Source organism: Pinus tabuliformis, chromosome 8 (assembly GCF_031772625.1).
Source record: "Pinus tabuliformis cultivar Carrire ecotype Pingquan chromosome 8, CPIR1, whole genome shotgun sequence".
Taxonomy (NCBI): domain Eukaryota; kingdom Viridiplantae; phylum Streptophyta; class Pinopsida; order Pinales; family Pinaceae; genus Pinus; species Pinus tabuliformis.
This window is the reverse complement of record NC_142294.1, coordinates 656,121,827-656,143,964: the sequence shown is the minus strand read 5'-3', so window position 1 is coordinate 656,143,964 and position 22,138 is coordinate 656,121,827. Positions and strand designations below refer to the sequence as shown.

Sequence of the window (22,138 nt, the reverse complement as noted above, 5' to 3'; positions counted from 1 at the left end):
AGGTACACTTTTCCATCAGCAACACCTACAGATCCGGCTGGTAAGAAGCAATATGAAACAAATGCAAAGGCTGGTAAGAAGCAATATGAAACAAATGTAAAGGCTGTTAATAATCTATTAGGATGTCTATCTCAATCAGAATTCGTCAAGGTTATGCAGTATAAATCCGCAAAAGAAATATGGGACAAGATTGTTCTGAGCTATGAAGGAGATGAACAGGTAAAACGAGCAAAACTTCAAACCCTCAGAATTCAGTATGAAAATCTCAGAATGTACAATGATGAAAGTGTGGCTAACTATTTCCTTCGTGTAGATGAGATTGTTAATTGTATGAAAAACTTGGGTGAAGAAGTAAAAGAGGCTGTTGTGGTTGAAAAGGTTCTAAGATCCTTATCCCCTAAATTTGAATCTAAAGTTTCTGCTATAGAAGAAAAGGAGAATATACAAAACCTCACTATGTCACAGCTGCACGGAATTCTGACTGCTTACGAAATGAGGAAAGGAGGACCATCAGACAAAAGAGAAGCTGCATTCAAGGCTTCAGGCAAATATTACTATGAGTCAGGACATCTATCAGAAGAAGACGAAGAATCAAATTTTGTCAAGAATATTCAACGGGGTGTTGGAAGATTCAAAAGTAAGTTACCTTTCAAATGCTTTGCTTGTGGAAGAGTCAGTCACTATGCTACAAAGTGTCCACATAAAGACAAGCTTGATAAAGTTAAGGAACCTGTCAGATGGAACAAGAAATAGAATGTAACTTAGAAAAGTTACTACACTCATGAAGACAGTGATGGACTTTCAAATAGTGACGAATATGAACAAGGTAACAATTATAGACTCTTAATGGCTTTTGAAGATGATGATTTTGTGGATGCTATAGATGAAGAAGGTCTTTATGAAGAGATTTCTAGACTCAAAATATGTTTAGAAGAGAAGAATGTGATCATTGATACTCTTCAATTCCAACTTGCTGAAAAGGAAAAACTTCATGAAAAGTTAGAATGTGAAATTGTTGGTCTTAGAAAAGAAATTGAGAAAACAAAAGATCTTAATCTTAGATTTGTTAAAGGATCTGAAACTCTAGATGAGATTATCAATGTACAACGTTCTCCATTAATCAAGGCAGGTCTAGGATATAATGAAGAAGCATCTCAAGTGCAGCAACCATCCACCTCCAAAAGTTATCTTGATGCAGCAAGGAGGAGTGAGCAAAGGTCAAATAGAAATCATCAAGTAAATCAGGGACAATTTACCTCAAGAATGAACAGAGACTACCAAGTAAATCAGGGGCAATCCACCTTAAGGATGAACAGAAGCTACAACCAGCCACAGGTAAAATCTTCACAATTTGCCTCAAGAATGGATGTCAGTAGAAACTACAATAGGTTGGTTGATAGATTTGATAATTGCAAGAGTTTATTCAATGGTCAATGTTTTTCTTGTCATAACTTTGGTCACAAAGTAGCTCAATGTGTTGCCTATAAGACAATCATGACTAGAGAAGCTGAAAAACAAAGGAGCATGACTGGGATTGTGAAAAGAACCTACAATAACTTTTATGCTCTTGAAAATGAAATAGAATTCTCTATTTGTAACAACTTCGGTCATGAAGATTCTGAATGCAGGAGCAGGTTTCAGCAAACAACTCACAAGGAGAAAGCCTCAAGTGTCAAAACATGGAGAATGAAGGAACCACAACCAGAGAGATGTGGTATAGCTTTATATGCAGAAGGGCAAGAAAATCAATGGTACATTGACAGTGGCTGTTCGAAACACATGACGGGTGATAAGGAAAAACTCCAGTCATATAGTGCCTTAGAAAAGGAGAATAAGGTCTCTTTTGGAAATGACACCCCTGCGCTCATAAAAAGTAAAGGTTCTGTTTAGTTGAAAGAAAAGGTCAAAGCTGGAAATGTTATGTATGTTGATGGGTTAAAACATAATTTGTTGAGTGTCAGTCATATGTGTGATCAAGGAATGGAGGTAATATTTCGATCAAATGGATGTAGTGTTCGTGATCTTGATACAGGAAAAACAATGATCAAAGGCGTAAGGACTCCAAATAATTTATACATATTCAAAGAATGACAACATCAATGCTATCTAAGCAAGAACGATGAACACTGGTTATGGCACAGAAGATTGGGGCATCTTAGCTTCTCACAGATAAGGAAAGCATGAAAATACCAGGCAGTTCGTGGTCTTCCAGATATCAGAATTCCAGACAATACAATTTTCAAATCATGTCAGTTTGGTAAGCAAACCAGATTTAACTTCCCTGAGAAGGAAGGATCAGCGAGCAGGCCTCTTGAACTTGTCCATACTGATGTATGTGGCCCATCTAGGAAAAGGTCACCTCGAGGAGAAGAATATTTCATATTATTCATTGACGACTTTTCGAGGATGTGCTGGATAAGACTTATGAAGCACAAAGATGAAGCCTTTGAAAATTTCAAATCATTCAAATCCTTGGTGGAGAATGAATCCGATCACAAAATCAAATGCCTCAGGTCTGATAGAGGTGGGGAGTTTACCTCGAATGAATTTTTCGACTTTTGTGAAGAACATGGAATAAGAAGGGAATTCTCTACAGCTAGGACTCCTCAGCAAAATGGAGTGGTAGAAAGGATGAACAGAACGGTTCAACAAATGGCTCGTGCTATGCTTGATGAGTCTGGAACACCCGCAACCTTCTAGGGTGAAGCCGTATTTGCTGCAGTTGTTATTCTCAACAAGACAAATATTCGGGTGAACATCACTCAAACTCCTCACAAGCTCTGGTATGGTGAGACTCCTTCAGTAAAAAATTTCAAAATTTTTGGAAGCAAATGCTATATTAAAAATAATTATGAAAATCTTGGCAAGTTTGAACCTAGAGCAGATGAAGGCATTCTCCTTGGTTATTCTCCTCACAGCAAAGCATACAAATGTTACAATAAAAGGCTTGGAAGAATTGTCGACAACATTGATATAGTGGTGGATGAAAAAGAAAACACTCCCAGGCATGTAAGATCTGTAGACTTCGAAGATGATGAGGACTATCCATCACCATCAAATCAGATTCATGATGAAGAAGAAACCCATGAGGCACCAAAGGAACAGATAAGTATAGAAGAAAAGACTCCATCCAGGTATGTTCAAAAGAATCATCTAGAATCTCAAATTTTGGGGAAAAAGGAGGCAGGCATACAAACAATAAGAACAATTGCAGAAGCTTCAAGCTATTTGGCATTACTCTCCTCCACTGAACCACAAAATGTAATAGAGGCATGCAAAGATGAATGCTGGGTCAAGGAAATGGATGAAGAACTTGAGAAGATCGAAAAGAACAACACTTGGGAGTTGGTTCCTAGACCAAAAGATAAGAATGTCATAGGGACAAAATGGATCTTCAAAAACAAGTTGAATGAAAATGGGGAAGTAATTAGAAACAAGGCCAGACTTGTTTGTAAAGGGTATGCTAAACAAGAAAGAATAGACTTTGAAGAAACTTTTGCTCCTGTTGCAAGACTTGAGGCCATCAGAATGTTCCTTGCTCTCTCTAGCTTTCAGAAGTTCAAAGTATTTCAAATGGATGTGAAATCAGCCTTTCTGAATGGAGACTTAGAAGAAGAAGTGTACATTGAGCAACCAGATGGTTTCATCCTTGGCAATGATCCAAATCTTGTATGCAGACTAAAAAAGGTTCTCTATGGTCTCAAACAGGCTCCAAGGGCTTGGTACTATCAGTTGGACAAATACCTTCATCAACAAGGGTTTTCAAAAGGATCAGCAGATAGCAATCTTTATATAAAAATTGAAAATGACAAATTGCTAATAATTGTTGTGTATGTAGATGATATTATCTTTGGCAGTAATGAAGAAGCTATGAGCCAAAACTTTGCCTTGGTAATGAAGAAAGAATTCGAAATGTCTTTGCTTGGAGAGCTAACATATTTTCTTGGTCTACAAATCCAACAAAATGAAGGCGATATCTTTTTATCTCAAACCAAGTACCTCAAGCAGATCTTGAAGAAATATGGCATGGAAGATTCGAAACCAGTATGTACCCCTATGGTTACAGGATGCAGCCTCAGTGCAAACGATGAATCAGCAACAGTGCATCAACCAACCTATAGATCCATGATTGGAAGTCTACTTTATTTGACAGGTACCCGACCAGACATCATGCATGCAGTGGGAATAGTTGGAAGATTTCAGGAAAATCCAAAGGAAACTCATCTTCAGGCAGTTAAGAGAATCTTTAAGTACCTTCAAGGAACTCAAAACTATGGCTTATGGTATCCTAGAGATACAGATCTCACACTCCATGCTTATACAGATGTAGATTGGGCCGGAAGCATGGATGACAGAAAAAGCACTAGTGGAGGTGCATTCTTCATGGGTTCCAGATTAGTATCTTGGTTCAACAAGAAACAGAGTTCAATTGCTTTATCTACAGCTGAAGCAAAGTATGTGGCTGCTGCATCTTGTTGCACACAACTTCTTTGGATGATGCAAACTTTTCAGGACCTTCAAATCACTTGTACTCCACCTATCTCCATCCTATGTGATAATACAAGTGCTATCATCATTTAAAAGAACCCAGTCATGCAGTCAAAGACCAAGCATATACCTATCAAATATCATTTTCTTCGGGAACAAGTGCTTGAACAAAAGGTCAAGTTGGAGTATGTTCCTTCTAAGGAACAAGTTGTTGACATACTCACCATTCCACTGCCCAAGGGAACCTTTGAATACCTCAAGCAAAAGCTGGGGGTAGTTGATGCATCATCTTGTTGTTGAATCTTATCTGTTTCAGAGATTGTTGGTTGTACGCGAGTTTCATATGGGGTATATGCGTACATTCGCTGGTTTATGAATTGGTCAAAGACCATCTGGCACAGGTTCAGGGGGAGCATATATTCTTCTAATAATACATTTTTGGCATTATTGTAGAAGATCTTGGAGGAGAAAGTTCAGAAGGAGAACATGGATGCTGATATGAATATTGCTGCTAATGTTTTGTCTCTATGTCTTATATCTCTTTTGTCAAGGTCATTTATGGTGTATGGTGGATTATGGTTCTTCTTGAATAAAATTTCTTTTGTAGATCTGGCCTACAGTCAGGGGGATCATGATCAGCGCAACAGAGCATAGTTTTCAACATGTTCTCAGGGGGAGCATAACCCTTTGCCCTTGATGACAAAGGGGGAGAATGACCTTGAGGATCTTGGGGTTGCCATCAAGTCCAAAGGGGGAGATTGTTGGCATTATGATTCAGGTTTGGCGCTATGGCACAGGTGTTGTACTTGATGGCAACTCAATCAAGTGGCAAATCTCTGTTCAGGCTCTCAAAATCATAGAAAAAGAGATACCCGCAGGTGAGCCTAAGAAAAGCTGCGGACCCGCAGGTGCCCCGAAGAAGAAGTGCGGGCATACCCGCAGGTTCTCCGAACAAAAGGTGCGGGCGTCAAATTCACTCACTTCAATGCAGAGAAGCGCGCGCACGTGGGAATTTTTATGATTGGTCCATGGTATCTAGTATGATGTGTTTGATCCTATGGATTTGGTCCATGGTATAGCATCTAAATTATTGAACCCTGGTTTTTGGGTCCTTTGTATTGGTTTTCTATGGTTTTGGTCCATGGTTTGAGTAAGGGCTTGCCTATAAAAAGGAAAGGAGATCATTTGGCTAGACACTTGTGAATATTGAATATCTTAAGATCTGAAATTTTGGGGGAACGGTTTGAAAAGCTAGATCTAAATCAAGGTGAAAACTGTGAATTGTAAGGCGGATCTATTGATAGGTCGTGATCTCTTTGGCGTATGATCAGATATGTGGATCTAACAGTCTGTGGCACATTGGAGGATTGATAATTTGGGTCTATTTGGAGGTCCGTAGGTGATCCTCAGTGCAGGTGCGGAGGTACGCAACGCAGCAGAAGGCGCAGGTGCGGAGGTACGCAGCACAACAGAAGGCGGTGCAGAGGTACGCAGCGCAGTTGCGGAGGTACGCAGCACAACAGAAGGCGCAGGTGCGGAGGTACGCAGGGCAGAAGATGGATCAGGTGCGGAGGTGTGTTGTCGGGTAGACAGTGCAGGTGCGAAGCTTCGTAGTCTAGACACAGAAGAGCTGCGGATATTCGCAGGTTTCCATTGGTGAAGTTGCGGGCTTTTCTTGAAATATTTGTTGGCTGCCTTTTGTCTATTGCTGCAGAGTTCTGGGTTTAGATTACTAGTATTGCTTTTCTGGTTACTGCATTCTGAGAAGTTATTTGGTTGATTCATTGGGTGATTGTAAAATGAGATTGGTTGATTCACATGTACTTGATGATTATTTGATGTTCATGGATCCAGTTTGAAAATTTATGAAAAGTGGTCCTTGGAAGAAAAGAAGTAGGTCAGCACCTACGTGCTAGTAGCTCAGCTAGTACAAGAGTTAAGGGGGTTGTAGCTCCCTTCCAGGAGAGTCTGGAAAACGAGAGAGGGTTGTAGCTCTCTGCAGGTTGCAACCTGCTTACTGGTAAAGGACTGCACCAATACATAATCATTGTAAAAAGAAGTTTCTAGTTGAAAGAAGATAGAGACATATTGCAGCAGGTGGTTTTCACCCACATTGGGTTTCCACCTTATATCTAGTGTTTTTTGGTGTGACTATCTGTTTTTTCTTGTTCTTGTTCATTATTATATGGTACTGACATACAAATTAATGATCAACATCTGAAGAATAAATTAAAGTATAAATCTGGAAGGTATATTGAAAAGAGTTTGATAATACTGATTCACCCCCCCCGCCCTCTCAGTATTATTTCCAACATGCTTCTCTAAATATAAAACACAATAACAAAGATTTCTTCTTTTTCTCACACTATTTCTATCGCACATTTGTAGCTTAGCAATAGCCAAGTAGAAAGAAGAGTTGGCAAATTAATACATAAGCCTAAGTGGAATATACCTCAAAGGGGGGTGGAAAACAAATTATAGTGCTTAAACTAGAAGCTAGAATGAGATCCTATTATATTTTGTTATAATTAGGTGTCCTTTGCGCATTCCAAAGAAAATAGGAAAAACCAGAATGTTTTTCTTATAAAGCAAATGGCATGATTTTCTTTCTATTTATGTAATCTCTGTCAGGAAATTTGAAACAAATATTAAATAATATAAAGGAATGTCGTATAATATTTTATTTTTATTTGTATGTAATGTCTTCCTTTTCACAAACTTCAACATTTTTTCCCTTTTTAAAGCCAATCAAATAGAGGCGAGTGAGCATGAAAGGTCTTAAACTAGCCTTATAGGAGCAATGGGACTTTAGAATCTTAGTATAGGAGCAAGGTCTTAAACTAGTCTTACATTTTCGCCACGGGTTGCGAAACCACTGAATGTGATAAATACTTCGTATGTTATTGGGATAGTGAAAATGGTTGCCACTGACTGAGACCATGAACAAAGTGACGAAGAGGAATTCTTCTTTCAAGGTCGGGGTGTTTTGTGTTGTGGCAGATGATGTCGCACATGTAGTCTGTCTAGATGAAATTTATCTTTGGTATTCTAAGCCTTATTAATCTTGAATTTCCATTTTCAACACTGACATGATATTTTCTTTATTTTATCAGATTTTTGTGTTCTTGGATCCGAGGTCGATTGCCAGCATGTTTGCCAGCGCCCGGTGCATGGGCGAGAAGAGAATAGAAGATGAAGACTGCTTCATCCTGAAGTTGGCTGCCAATCCCTCGAGACATCGCTCACCCTCACATACTATTTACTTCCAGTCCAATTATTCCTGGCTGTTCATTGTATCTTAAATATGATAAGTGTTAATGTATTATGACAAATTGTATATATTTTTTTGGGCAATTTTGGTATAGAAATGGGGCGGTTACTTTGGCAGATATCTCTTGCGATTTAGCCAGCAAATTGGGGTGTTGTGGAGCACTTATTTTATATTCTATCATTTTCTTAGAAAGTTGTCCAACCCTCTTCTCAAGATGAAAGCGAAATACCAATGTTTCCTTGATGTTTTTAGATCCGTAGAAAACTACAATTTGAATTTTCTTTTAAGACTATGGGTTATGAGGAGTAGTTTGAATCGTAGAATCTGAATAACCTACCGCCACTTAGCCCGAACGCCTGCCAATATGGCATTGAGCAAGAAAGCAGAGGTGTACACCATAATTCCACCCTCGCTCCCCCAGTTCCGTCTGGAATTATTATATTCTATTGAATACTCACCAAGAAGATAACTACCCAATCCCCACTTCACCCAAACCATGCCCTGCATAACACTGTATATCCATTTCCCAAAAGCTTTCATACCCAGAGCTCCTCCAAGTGCACCGCCCAATCCAATACACAGTATATCCAAAACTATCGTTGCCCATAACATAGGAAGCTTTCTGGGACTAATTCTCCACCTAAATTCATCATCAAGTTTTTGTAACATCAAATCCGAGCAACCCATGACCAAAGCAATAAGAATGCCTGCCATTATCACAAAAACTCTAGCTTTAGAGTGCTGCATAGAGTTATCATACCATTCAATAGCACCTCCTTCAAATACAAGAAGAATAGCCCAAACAATAGAGTAAATCAAATTTGCAAAACCAACGAAAAACTATAAGGTTCTGATGTACAAAAGATTACCTTTGAATGTCAACACTTGCAAACATCTGTGTTATTGTAATTTGACTTCACCATGGCTTTGGTTAGAAATGCATTGGCAATGAGCCCACTTCCTTTGTCGTCCACAACATACTCTCGAATTTCCCTTCTGGCTACAAGTGAACTAGAGAAGCCATGCACTCTGAAGCATCCTGTTAGTATAAAGCTAACCACTAGTTTTGTCAATCTGGACACAATTAAGGAGGTAGTGTTGTATTCTTCTAGTTCTAAGAACGGTGCTCCTCCACTCTAAGCCATGTAATTTTCTAGGGCATCGACCGCCATCACTGTGACTCCTCTCTCTTCTTTATCTTTAGATTTCAAAGATCTAATGAGTACCTTTGTCCAATCATCATGACAACGCATTGGAATGCAGATGCAAATTCGGTCTTGCGTGGATCTCCAAAGAATATGATTGAGAGTTTCACAAATTGTAGCAACATGGAATTCCACATTTATCACGTCCTCGGGAAATCTCTCCTCTGGCTTCTCCCCAAGCAATAGGTCCACTTCCTAGTTGTAGTCATGGCAGCATTTTGCCATGCAATTCAAACATGGCAGTAGGCACTCGGAATGAGGCAGTTGTTTTAGGGTTCTGGGCATCCTAAGAGCAAGCAGGTTTGTGACCTCTACCATTGTGAAGAATACAATGCACCTGCAGAGGTCCAGGCATCCACATTTCTCTACAGGGACTGATCTGAAAGGGAGGTATTTTAGCAGCACAGATTCCACATGATAGGCATTGGACATTTACTTCATAAATTGCTTAATAGAAGAATTGGGTGTATTGGCTGATAGCATCACAACATAAGTTTTTTTAATTTCTCCTTCCCTACATGTGGTGAGCCCAAACCCCTCTATATCGTTTAGCTTGAGACCTATCATGGGGGCCAGAACATCTCTGGCACCTAACTCCAGATCAAGCCTTCCTCTTAATAAGCTTGTGATAAAAATTGTTGCATTGCCTATGCAAGTTATTCCTAAATCAGGGAAACTAGCAGAACATGTTACCGATTCACTTATTTCACCCTATGAATAAACAATATTACGTAACCATCCAAACCAGAAAACCAAATTCATAAAGAGCCACCGCATGATATAACTGAAAACACCCATTTCAAAATACTTGATGCAAATTGGGGATTTTAAAGTACAATCAAACAAGAAGTTTTCCAAACTTGTGAAAAAAAAATTCTTGGATTCCACCACTCGATTGATCCATATTGCTGCTCTCCAAAATTTTATATAAATGTTGTTCAAATCAAGATTGCCATTGCGTACTCAGGAAGAAAGTTTAATATTTGAATCTAATACCATGGTCGTGATACAAACAATGCATTTCCAATGTTTAGATAATAAAGTTTACTCATCATATCTCATTCCTTCAACCTCAGCCTTCGCTAAAAAAGACAAGTGATTCCAATACTTTATTTTATTTTACACATAAAACACTACAACAAAACCAGCTATTTGCGCCAGATTTAGCGCCAGATTTTAGTGCATTTTTTTTGTAATTGTGATGAGCAACCTGGCGCTAAATCTGGCTCTATTGTACAATTTTTAAAGCGCCCTTTTTTGCACCTGATTTTGCATCCTTTTTCACGCTAGATTTTGCATCATTTTTTACACCAAACTATGCATCATTTTTTGTGTCAAATTTTGAACCAAGATTTGCATCTTATTTTATGACAGGTTTTGCTTCTAGTTTTGTGTCCATTTTTGTATCTATTTTTCATTCTCTTTTGCTTCCTATTTTGTGTCATTCTTTGCTTCCATTTTTGCACCATCATTTGCATCAAGTTTACACTGTATTTTGAATCCAATTTAACGTCTTTTTATGCATCCATTTTGTGTCAGTTTTTGCATCTAGTCTTACGCCAGGTTTTGTATCTAGTCTTACACTAGTTTTTGCTTCTATTTTTGCACCAGCTTTGGTGCCTATCTTTGCACCATGTGCTGAATTTGATTTAGCACCAAATTTTGCATCCATTTTTGTGCCCATTTTTGCATCTTTTTTTGGACCATTTTTTACATCCACATTTATGTTTGATTTGTCTCCATTTTTCTCATCTCATTTTGCACCATATTTTGCGTCATTTGTTTCATCCAATTTTGCATCATTTTTAACACCATCTCTTGCATCTAATGTTACATCATTTTGAGCATCCAAATTTGCATTTATATTTGCATCTTATGTTGAGTCATGTGTTGTGTCCACCTTTGCATCTTATTTTGTGTCTAATGGTACATTCAATTTAGAGCCATTTTTTACGTCTACTTTTGTATTTGTTTTTGCACCAAGTTTTGCATCCAATTTTAAGCTATTTTATGCCCCTTTTTGCACCATTTTTTTGTGTCTACTTGTGTCCAATGTTGCACCATTATTTACACCGACTTTTTCATCCAAATTTGCATCTTTTTTTGCCTCATTTTGTGTCCACATTTGCATATAATTTTGTGTCTGAGTTCGAGCCTAAATTTGCATGTGATTAGGAATCATTTTTTACATCCAATATGACATCCTTGGTTTCACCTTTTTTCAGCCCCATTTTGCATCTTGTTTTATGTCTTTTCTTACATCTTTTTTTTTCTTTTTTTGCACCCAAGTTTGCATCCCAAATTTACACCATTATTTGCATCATCATTTGGCATATTAATTTGTAACGTTTTTTGCTTCTTTTCAACGCTCAACTTTGCATCTTATTTTACATCTAGTTGTTGTCTTTTTTTTGCATCTAATTTGGTGCCCATTTATGTGTCCTTGTTTTTGCCCAATTTGATATCCTTTTGTATGCCATGTTTTGTTCCCTTCTTTGTGTCAACTATTGCACAATTTTTCACTTCTAATTTAAAACACTTTGTATGTCAATTGTTTGCATTTTGTATTAATTCCTAGTTTAACATCCAATTTTACTTTCAATTTTGCATCCATGGTTACATCCGCATTTGACTTCTTATATAGAGTATATTTTTCTTTACATATATGACCCCCTTTATAGATTCATAGTGAAATATATGATAGTTTCTAAATATCATTAAAGCAGATATCACAATTCAAAATCATTTGTAAATAAATTTAAGAGAAATTGACAACATCCATCCAAAAAAATAACAATGTGTCATTAACAACTTTCAAAACATGTATAAAATAGCAACATAATACTAATAAAATCAGTATTATTTTTAATCAAAACAAGTAAAATTCAAATATGATTAACAAATCAAAATATTTCATGAATATCGTTATTCTACGATAAATTAACAACATACATAAATCAAACTCATCGTATGATTACAAAATCAAAATGTCTCATTGATATAGGGTAAATTCACAACACCCATCTAAACATAACAATGTCATTCTACACAATAATTTCTTCATAAAAAACAATGCATGTGCATGCCTAGCTACCACCACCAAGATCATCCTCATGATCATCTTGACCATCCTCATTACTCTGATCCACATCATCACCAACACCGCAACTATCATCATCATCTCCTCCTTCACCACCATCATCCTCATCCTCATCCTCATCATCTCCTGATATATGTTGAACATAATTTGGATCATCGTCTTGGCAATCATTACCTATAGCATTCTGACAAAAAAAATCAATATTACATGTTAGTATTAATTACATAACACAACGCATGTTTTTGTTATACAATGTTAACCATAAAATGAAGTAAGATATAATATCTAATAGTACTAAAAATTAAAATGAAAATATGGTTTAAAAGTATATTGGAAATCCAACTAAGATTACATACCATGGAGTCCATCCAAACAACAAATTCAACCCATCTCTTTTCCTGCAGCACCTCCTTTTCCAAATGATTTGGAGGTCTTCCATATTTTAGTTCCTATCAATCAGTAAATAGGGAGAAATTAGATAACAATGACTTTCTTCTAGTACAAAATTTATTAAAAAAATATCACATGTTTAATATACTTACAAAGGTTGTTATCAGTGCTTTTAAACCTTTCTGGCCACTACGATGAGTGACTTTTGTCTTGGTTAACCTCGCCTTGGATGCCTTGTCCTTAAACATAAACCAATTCAATTTATTTTCACACAAATACATGTTTAAGATACTTATAAGTATTAATACATTTTAAATAATGTTTAATGAAAAATTCAATACCTGAATGCTCTCATTGCCGACTTTTCTTTGTGTCTTCTAGAAGAGATTCATTCATACTTAAACAAGGGGATATATTGTAACTTTTTCTAAGTTCTGAATTTTTGGATCGAATACTAGAGTCCAGGCCAAATAAGGTGCTTAAACAGGTTGATATATTATATCCCGGCGTAACCTCATGGATCCTCAACGGAGTATCCAGTTGGGAAGGTTCCTACTTGCTCACCACACTCTGTATATTTTCTCCAACTTCGAAATTTTGGTTCTCTCCAGCTTCCTGGCCATTGTTTCCCTCAATTTTGGCAAGGTCAATGAATCCCTCATGTTTTCTGTTACTGTCCATATCAAACAATTTTTCTCTAATTGGACCTGCAGCAGTTATGCCATCAACAATAAAAATGCTTTCCTGGCATGCTCCCTTCATGGATTTGACTAATGATCAGTAGCAGGAGTTACAGGTGGTCCAAGTTCACGAGTAGATGGGTGGGGTTCATGAAAGCAGTAAAACGAGCTAAAGAGGGATCTCCTAGTGTCCAAACAGGACTAACTGCTTAAAGACTGGGATCTGCTAATGACAGATTGCTCACCCGAGGTCTCAGGATCAGCATGAAAATATTGAAACCATATTCCACAGAAGTGAGATCTTGAAACCATCCAGCATTCTCTCCCAAGTTCCCAGCATCTGGGAGATGAAGGTTGGTATTTCAAGTCCTTCACTTTCATACCTCCGATGAGTGGATTATCCAGAACGAGGTTTCGAGAAAGGCAGGCAAAAAAGAAAATCAGAGTGTTTTTTGTATTCAGTAGCATCTGAAGTTCTGGTCTCCAACAAGCTAATCACTCCCACTAGAAAGCCATAATGAAATTTCCATATGTGAAATTTCTATAAAGACTGAGCCTTTTGTTTTGAAATCCTGTAATATGTATACCGACTGAATGTAAATGTTTGTTCACTAATAGGAAAACAAGGTTACTATCTATTAACATATTTCTTAATAGTGAAGAATTGCATTGAACTTCTTTGTGCTATACATATGAATTCTCAGATACTATAAAATATCCGCTGAAAACTAGAACACCTCTAGTTATACTTCAGTTTATAGATCAACTACAGCACAGGCAAACAACCTTATGTCAGACAACAACATCAAATAATTCTGTAGCCATTGACTACAAGATTTGACCACTTTTGACTACAAAACTAACCAGGGCCATCTGGGTGACAACAAATAAAAGAAAGCAGAGAAAATTTGTGTTATGTATATGTTATCTCTTATGCATACAATATTATTATGCGCCTATGGAAAGATGGAACCTCTGCATTTCTTTGGATTTAGGCTATATCATTTTCCTTGAATTAACTAGGTGATTTTTTTTTTATTTTCTCATGTAGTAGGTGCTCCAAGGACATAAGGACTCAGTGTATTCTCTTGCATCTTATTGTCTCAATAGGATTCCGAGCTTGGCCACACTTGTGTATTTTTATTTTCAATAAATTGAAATTGGGATTCTCACTCTAAAAAGATATGAGGGAAAAATATAAACAATACTTGCAAATTGATAGATAATATCGTTGTTTATCATATGGTAGTATTTAATGATAAAAGTCGGTGCTACAAAAAAACACTGCTTTGCATGAACGAAAACAATGGCTACATAAGATTTTCCTAGATGATATCCTTTATCCCATTTGCACAGTCAGGTTTCTGTCAAGGTCTGCACCTGACACTTTCTCTCGGAGCTTAGCAGCACCAATGAGGATACTCTTCATACAGTTAATTAAAGTTTTCATTTATTTTCTGGAATGCAAAGATGCGGGATATACACATGCACAATCCAAAGCTCCATTTCTGACTGTATCAAAAACTGCAAGAGAAGGTCCTACTCCATGAACAGAAGAGCATCCCATATAATCCTCTAAACCTATTGCCCTTTTCAATTCATCCATTTCGTCCACCATGGGACCTTCAAATACAACAATAAGTGAAGTGCGAAGTGAAGATGATGGAGTTAAATAAGGATGTTGAATTGCTTGGCACATAAGGAAGTTGACATCACTCATGTCTGTGAAATGTTTTCGATTCCTCATAGATGTATCAAGTGCATTTGAGCATTGTCTGGGCAGCTCCCAAAAGTCCCCTGTTTCATTGATATGGGTATTCATAATAGCAGAATGGTAGAAACCTTCGTGCCCACAAGAAACCAAAATAAGGGTCAAGGGAAGCAATACAAATATTCACACAACTGATCAGAAGAAAATTAATAAAAAAATAAAGGGTATACAAATTGAGATATACTAATATTGTTTGTAGCTGATAGAACCACACACAATTGCTTTCTTACTGAATACAAGTGTATCTGTACAACATATATACCATGAACAACATGACTGCTCACACTAGAAAAACCCAATTCATAGAGTGCAAGAAATCATGTCATAAATAAATTAAACCTACAGAAACCGATAACTGTAAATAAATACAAAAACATACTGTGAAAACTAGACAAAACTTTGAAGCAGCAGTGGTAATTCAAAATAAAATAAAGCAATGTGCAAATATGGAATTGGCAAAACCTTACCAACACTATGATCAGATAGGCTGCTTCCAACGAGGCTTCTGCAGTCAACCAGAGTTATGACAGAGTAATGCTCCCAGCGATTGCCAAGCTCCTTGAGAATGGAAGTGGCTTCAAGCCCAGCTGCTGTTAAAGCTCCACACATTGTTGTTCTTTCTGTCTTGCAAACCTGTGATGGCAATCCATCAACATCAAAATTGATACTCATGAAATCATAGAACTTATAGTTCATTAATTTATAATGATATAACGTAGAGAACAAAACCTAGTGTGCATTTACTGGCATTAACAATGCACAAATGTAAGACCTCATGGACTATAAATTCTTTGTGGACAATAAACTCTATTAACATGGAAGATAATAGACTTTATGGCCTAGCTATCACTAGGCTATAGACCTTATGGACTTCCTATCCATAGTTACAGAACAATTCCTATCCTCTTCATTGACCTAGATACTAGGAAATAAACCTTATGGACTTCATATCCGCATAACATAATTCCTATCCTCCCCATATGACTTCTCTGACACTACTAAATCAAACAGTACACAGTATTGGATATTGACTTGCAGCAATGCTACAAAACTATCTATAAATCTATCAGTACATATTATCAACTTACATTCTCAAGCTGAGCTGTCCTCTCTGAGCATAAGCACAGACGAACGATTTGCGAATGGCGAGGAGAATTAGGATCTTCAAATGGCAAATTGGCATGCCTCCTGGACCCCAAAGAATATCCCAATAAGTCAACCCCATGAGCCCAGAAGGGCTTGTTGGCCTGGCCTCTGGGAATTGCATCCTCTATAGCCATAAAATTTAGGTTTTCTTCATGATATCCATTCTTCTCTGTCTGAGAATTGGTTTCATATAAAGATCTATAAAGATCTTAGAGGCTAGATCAGTGTGAAAGAGGGAGAGAGCCAACAAGTACCATGGATAGTGAGTAGGTTTCATATCTATAGTCTCTTTATTACAGGATGGTATAACATTACTAATCAGTGAGGCACATAGACCAGTGTACATGTTTCCACCGAGAAAGCTCATAACACAAATACTAATCGCCCGGTTGGATTCTTCCCTGCACCTGCTTTGGCTGGATCGAATCCCTATATCGGGAGTAGTGCCAGCGGGGAGGTGGGCCGGCATCTAGCTAGTCCAAATCATCCATCCAGGCACATCAATCTCAATTCTATGTTTGAAGTGACAGGCAGGCCCCTGACTTATAAAGGGTTCATTCATGCGCTCGTTCTCGCTTATTGATTGGATTACCTTATGGATGCTCGACACCTTGATGAGGTCTGACCTAGATCGGATGCCTAGCTATATCGGATGGGCGGCGAGATGAGGGATGTTTCTGCTCAAGCATTGATTGACTAAGCCAGTTTTTTCCTACAGGATTCCAATCGGGGCCAACACGATAGATAGATTGGGCTGATTCCATCCATAGGTTCAGATTAGTGCGTCGCCCTACTTACTATTATTAGGCGACCCCTATTCTTATTTGAGCTCTTCCAACCTTTTCACAATGGCAAGCAATTACCGAATCCACAATGGCTGGCAAGAGCGCCCCCAGCTTATTCCTATAGCTATGGCCAGATCTTCCAATCACCTGGGAAAGCAGAACAAAAGAAAGTGAGGGGCCCTACTGCTCCAGGAGCAATCAGCCAGCACACCAGTGCTCCACCTACTGGCCAAATTAGATATAAAAGGAGGACGTTAATACCAGTTCCCCATTCATCCCAGAATTCAGATCTTTTGACCGGGAATAAGAATCTCGCTTGACCATATAGAACATCTAGTTTTCAACAGAATGAAATGCCACAAGAATTAACGGTCTCACCTACTTCTTGTTGAACTACAGTTATCAATATCTGATTTTTGGACAAACAGTTATCGGGGGTACCTCCATAAAGGATTATATCTCTCCTAGCTTCATAGTTGATCCATTGGCTGGAGGTATTCCACAAAGGGAATTGCTCTTAGTTGAATTTGGGCGCTGGTGAAAGTTTTAGACAAGATTGGGGACGACTTACGCAAGCACTTCAAACTCACTACTTGTGCAAATAAAAATGGCTGATTTAGGGAGGGTTGTAACCACAATCTTGAACTGAAAGAGTTAATTAGAAGGGCACAAGGAAAGTCTTTTCCTCACCTCATCAAAATTCCAAAACTCGAAACTTTTTCAAATTTCCTAGTATATTATTATTTGAAAATAAAAAATCAAAAAAACAAAAAAAAATCACTAGCTTGAGCTTAAATTTTCATCATTTAGATAGTTTTGGCACTTGAGTTTTCCCTCAAAGATTTGTCTAATTGGCCCAAGATATGTATAATGACTTTTTGTGTATAGGGAAAGAAAATCTCAGTCTACTCACCCATCTTATTTTCTGAAGTTAATCAAACACTTGTTTGTTAAAGCCACACTTTATTTTAACATTGAGTTGTTATTTCCTAGGGTTTAGCAATCCTATCTTAGGGAAGCCCCCATTGAGTTGGAGAAGAGTCACCCTAAGGTTAAGAGGGTTGGTGAGGTGACATTGGCATCCCTCTTAGTTGCCAATAGGCTAGTATCATTTTTTTTAATTTAATCTAAGGGTGCTAGTTTGTGAAGTAACACCTCCAATCAGAGGCATTTTAGATGCAAATCAGCAGACCCATGCACCCAAAACATATCAGGTACAGGTGTGGCAAATGTAGGAGTTAATTCCAGTTAGCCTGCTTATTTCATATATAATTTACACAACCCAAGCTATTTCTACGAACCACTTCAACACTAATTTGAAACGAAACAGTTAATATAGGCAGCCACTAGAGAAAATATGCTTTCTCAATCCAAATTCCTAAATCATGCAGGCTATTAATTCCAAGCACTAGGGTATCCATCATTGAATATAATGCTGTGCAGCACTTGTGTTAGCTGATACAAAGTTACCATGCTCATTGCATATGTAATTCACAGAACCTGAGCTATTTGTAACCACTACTTGACACTTTGAATTCAATTGAAATAAAATATAGGCAGGCATTGGGAGAAATGCAGTATTTCTCAATCTCACTTCCAAAATCATGCAGACTATTGATTCCCACCAGCAGTGCTTCCACCATGTAACAGAACAGTTTCCTTGTAACCAACATCAGAAATGCTGGATAGAAATCTTCACTCGCATAAGATTAGAAATGAAAGGAAAGAAAAAAATTTAATGTTCTCTACTGACCAAACAAAGTCAGTGGAAGAGAATACAACAGTTAAGAAGGATTAAATTTGTGGATGAGAATATAGAGTCTTACCTTTTTCTCTTCTTCAAGAAGTTCTTGAATTGGCCTGTAGGCTGCTGCGATGCATAGGTTCTACAAGATTAAAATTTTCTGTAAGATGAATAAACTATGTGGAAGAAATAGACAGTGAAAATTTTGCAAATTGAAAACAGAAACTATTGCATGCATACTTTCAAGTCACTCCCAGAATAACCTTCCGTTGCACAAGCTAATTCATTGAAATTGAAACCATCCACCACTTTCTCCTGAGCAAGAATAACCCGCAGAATTTTTGCTCGGTTCTCAGCATCTGGTAAATCTACATATATCCTAAAAGAAAAACAGCAATTTATGATGACTTACAAATAAAGGTCTGACAAATTCCTTCATCTAATAATAGATATTCCACAAATAGTGAATCAGAAAACAAGCAATCATACTCCTAGCGTTCTCTGTCCAACAGACCTTCTAGGTAAGCGACGGATAACTGCATCATCAAGATCGAATGGTCTGTTGGTAGCACCCAGCACAAGTATTCTTTGACTTTCTTTAGACCGGAGGCCATCCCAAGCTGCCATAAATTCATTTCGCATTCTTCTTGTTGCTTCATGTTCAGAAGCACCACCACGAGCCCCAAGAATGCTGTCTACCTACAAAATAGATAGAATGTAACTGCAATAACCCATAGAAATCAATGACCACTAAGTAATTTAAGCACCAAATGCAGTGCATCAAATAAAGAATTATATGGAGAAGACCTAGAAATCTCTGATGAACAGCAATCCCAGATAAACACATAAAATTATATTAAAGAAGCCCTTTTTGCAACATATACCATAAGGTAAATCTAAAAAAAGTGCAACTCTAAATGCTTCATAATTTAAAACGATAACTAGAGATAGGATAACTAAACATAGCAAGCCTGAGACAACTATATCGAAATATACCATAAAATAAATGTAAATATGTTGCAACTCACTTTAAATGCTGCATAATTTAAAAGATGACTAGAGGTAGGCTAACTAAACATAGCAAGCCTAAGACATCTGCGAGTGCAGAAAACAGAATACAAGCAACTAAGCTCACCTCATCAATGAATATGATAACTGGAGCTAGCCTGCTTGCAAATGAGAAAAGGGCCTTTGTCAGCTTTTCAGCATCACCAAACCACTGCATCAAAAGAAAGACCCCTCCAGATCAATAACCACCTCAATCACAAACACAATGCAATTTTAACATAAGAAAACAGAACATTGAATTGGAGAAAGGAAAATGCACGGAAAAAATCCATACTGCCATAAAAACCAATGTGAGTTCAAAAGCCTGGAAGCTGCATTAAGAGAGAGGCTGTCTTTCTCTATAGGCAATCATCAACTGAAAACTCACTGCTTCATAGATGTCAATCATTTCCCATAAAACCCCCAATTTTTACAGACTCTTTAAAAATATGTAGTATTTACTGCCCTTGCTATTGAGTTGCTATTATCACTCTTTAAAACCTGCATTATATTTTGAACCTTGCTCTTTTCATACTTAGATTCCAGGGACTGTTCACTCAACCCTGTTCAGGAAAATCCCAATTTAATTGACGATTCCTTGTTTTAAATTTCTAATACCATATCTCAATAAAATTCCTAGCAATTTAATTATTCCCAAAAAAATATATTCACCCCAGTAAATTATTTTCTGAATAACTGCTGAAAAGAAAATAATGGTATTTTAATTTTTAACTTATAAAAACATTTGCAACAGAAACATGAATGAAAACCAACCACAAACACCAAAGAACTTGTTTTTCGGCCCTCCAATTTATCCTTCATTAAAATGCTCAGGAAAAATAAGGGCTCGCTCAAGGAAAACGGCACTCAGAGAAATACAGAAATTACACAACAAAATGGAACCTGGGGATCTCAGCCCCATGGAAGTTTTGTCCCTCTGAAAACTCAGCCTCCTGGAATTTCCATTTCTTTATGAACCTTCTGCTGTCGAGCAATTGGTGTTATTTTGAGCAAAATAATTTGTAAACGAAGTTTCTTGGTTAGTGAAAAGCCCGCCAAAAGTACCTCTACGCCAAGTAGATCCCTGGAAAGTGTCTATCTCTCAATGTTAGTGACATCTCAACGCATTCACCCATTCGGGAGCTTTCGTAGGCAGTCAGCGTCGTATGTAGAGCATCTAGCTCGGCGGGCCTCACAGTTTGTGAGGAAGAGTAAGCAGATCGCAGAGTATTTGCTTATTTCACTCCTTTCGGAAAACCTATAAATTTTTTAAAGTAACTGCTACTTACGAATCATAAGTTTTTTAAAATAAATTCTACTTAGTTTCAGATTTTTAGATTTTTAAGGGGTTTTACCGACCCAGAAATAGAGATTCAATAAATGGAAGAGAAGCTTACTGATGGTGACATCGCCGTCGGGGCTCTGGAGCATCTTGTCCATTCCCTTGGGGCCGAGTGAGGTGCGGAGGATTCTCCCAACGGACCTGGCGGCCGCAATGTTGGCCTTCTGAGCATCTAAGCCTCTGATTCGGGTCTTCTGCTCCTGCTCCTTTATTATGATAAATGGCCTCCCGTACTCATCAAATGCCAGCGCCATCCCTGCAAACAGTAACAGATTGCAGCACAGAGATTAAAACCTAAACATACAAGAGTGGCTGCTAAAAACACACTAGATTTTGAACCAGAAACCTGAAATGCGTGTACTCCTCTCTGTGTGGAAGACTGAATGTGCGGGTGGAAATCCATTGAAGTTAAAAATGGAACATACCTTGGCGCCGTCAATGGACTGAAGAACCGATCGTGGGGTTCGAGTGTCTGCTACTGGTGAACCCTAATTCGCAAATCTCTGCAATCTCGTTTTCGCTCCCGCCCTGCGAAAAGCGAACAGATCCTCCTTCTTGTTCTAGAAGGTAAACGAAGTTTGGGTTGGGAGGGGTTTTGTAAAGAAAAGTAAAGCTTTACCTTTTTCAAAAATGTTAATTTCATAGTGAAAAACAGTAAATACATTTTTTTATTTTCACATCACTAGTTAAGTAGCTATATAATGTTTTTGGTTGTTGGTTAGGTTGGAAAATATTTATAATAATATAATTTTATGGTTGTTGTTTAAGTTTATTAGGTGTTATTAAAACAATAAATATTTTTTTTTTATTTTCACATCACTAAAGAAGTAATTATATAATGTTTTTGGTTATCGGTTAGGTTAGAAAATATTTATAATAATAATAATATAATTTTATGGTTGTTGTTTAAGTTTATTAGGTGTAATTTTTATTAATTTTAATTTAATAATTTTTAAATGGAAAAATATGATTTTAATTTGGTTGTATTGAAAATATTTATATGTTTTTACATATAAAGTGGGTGCAAACAAAGGAGAATATATAGTAAGTCTATTTAATAGTTAATAACAAGTGTTAATTTCTTAAAATTATATGATAAATTTGAAAGGAGTAGGGTATGTATCTTTTTTCGGGTGAAATATATTAAAATTATTGTGTGAATGGGGTTG

General features: G+C 37.3%; 1 protein-coding gene across 5 annotated transcripts; it reads right to left on the bottom strand.

The window, feature by feature from the left end:
* Positions 1–11,935: 11,935 nt before the first annotated feature.
* LOC149237295 (uncharacterized) lies at positions 11,936–21,550 on the bottom strand. 5 transcript variants are annotated; one of them, XR_016246292.1, is made up of 10 exons: positions 21,395–21,550; positions 20,987–21,225; positions 19,716–19,799; positions 19,095–19,279; positions 18,821–18,959; positions 18,663–18,722; positions 15,373–15,538; positions 12,796–14,976; positions 12,607–12,693; positions 12,456–12,513 (listed from the first exon to the last, which is right to left on the bottom strand). XR_016246292.1 is itself a non-coding variant. In XM_089372616.1 (9 exons), exons 2-9 carry the CDS (start codon positions 21,221–21,223, stop codon positions 12,051–12,053), a joined length of 1,083 nt encoding a protein of 360 aa, XP_089228742.1. In that variant the 5' UTR covers positions 21,224–21,225; positions 21,395–21,550; the 3' UTR covers positions 11,936–12,050. The 5 variants fall into 5 exon arrangements, 2 of the variants coding, with proteins under 2 accessions (XP_089228742.1, XP_089228743.1); XM_089372616.1 differs by lacking the exons at positions 12,796–14,976; positions 15,373–15,538 and adding an exon at positions 11,936–12,248 and having other exon boundaries at positions 12,421–12,513; XR_016246291.1 differs by having other exon boundaries at positions 12,607–14,976.
* Positions 21,551–22,138: the final 588 nt, after the last annotated feature.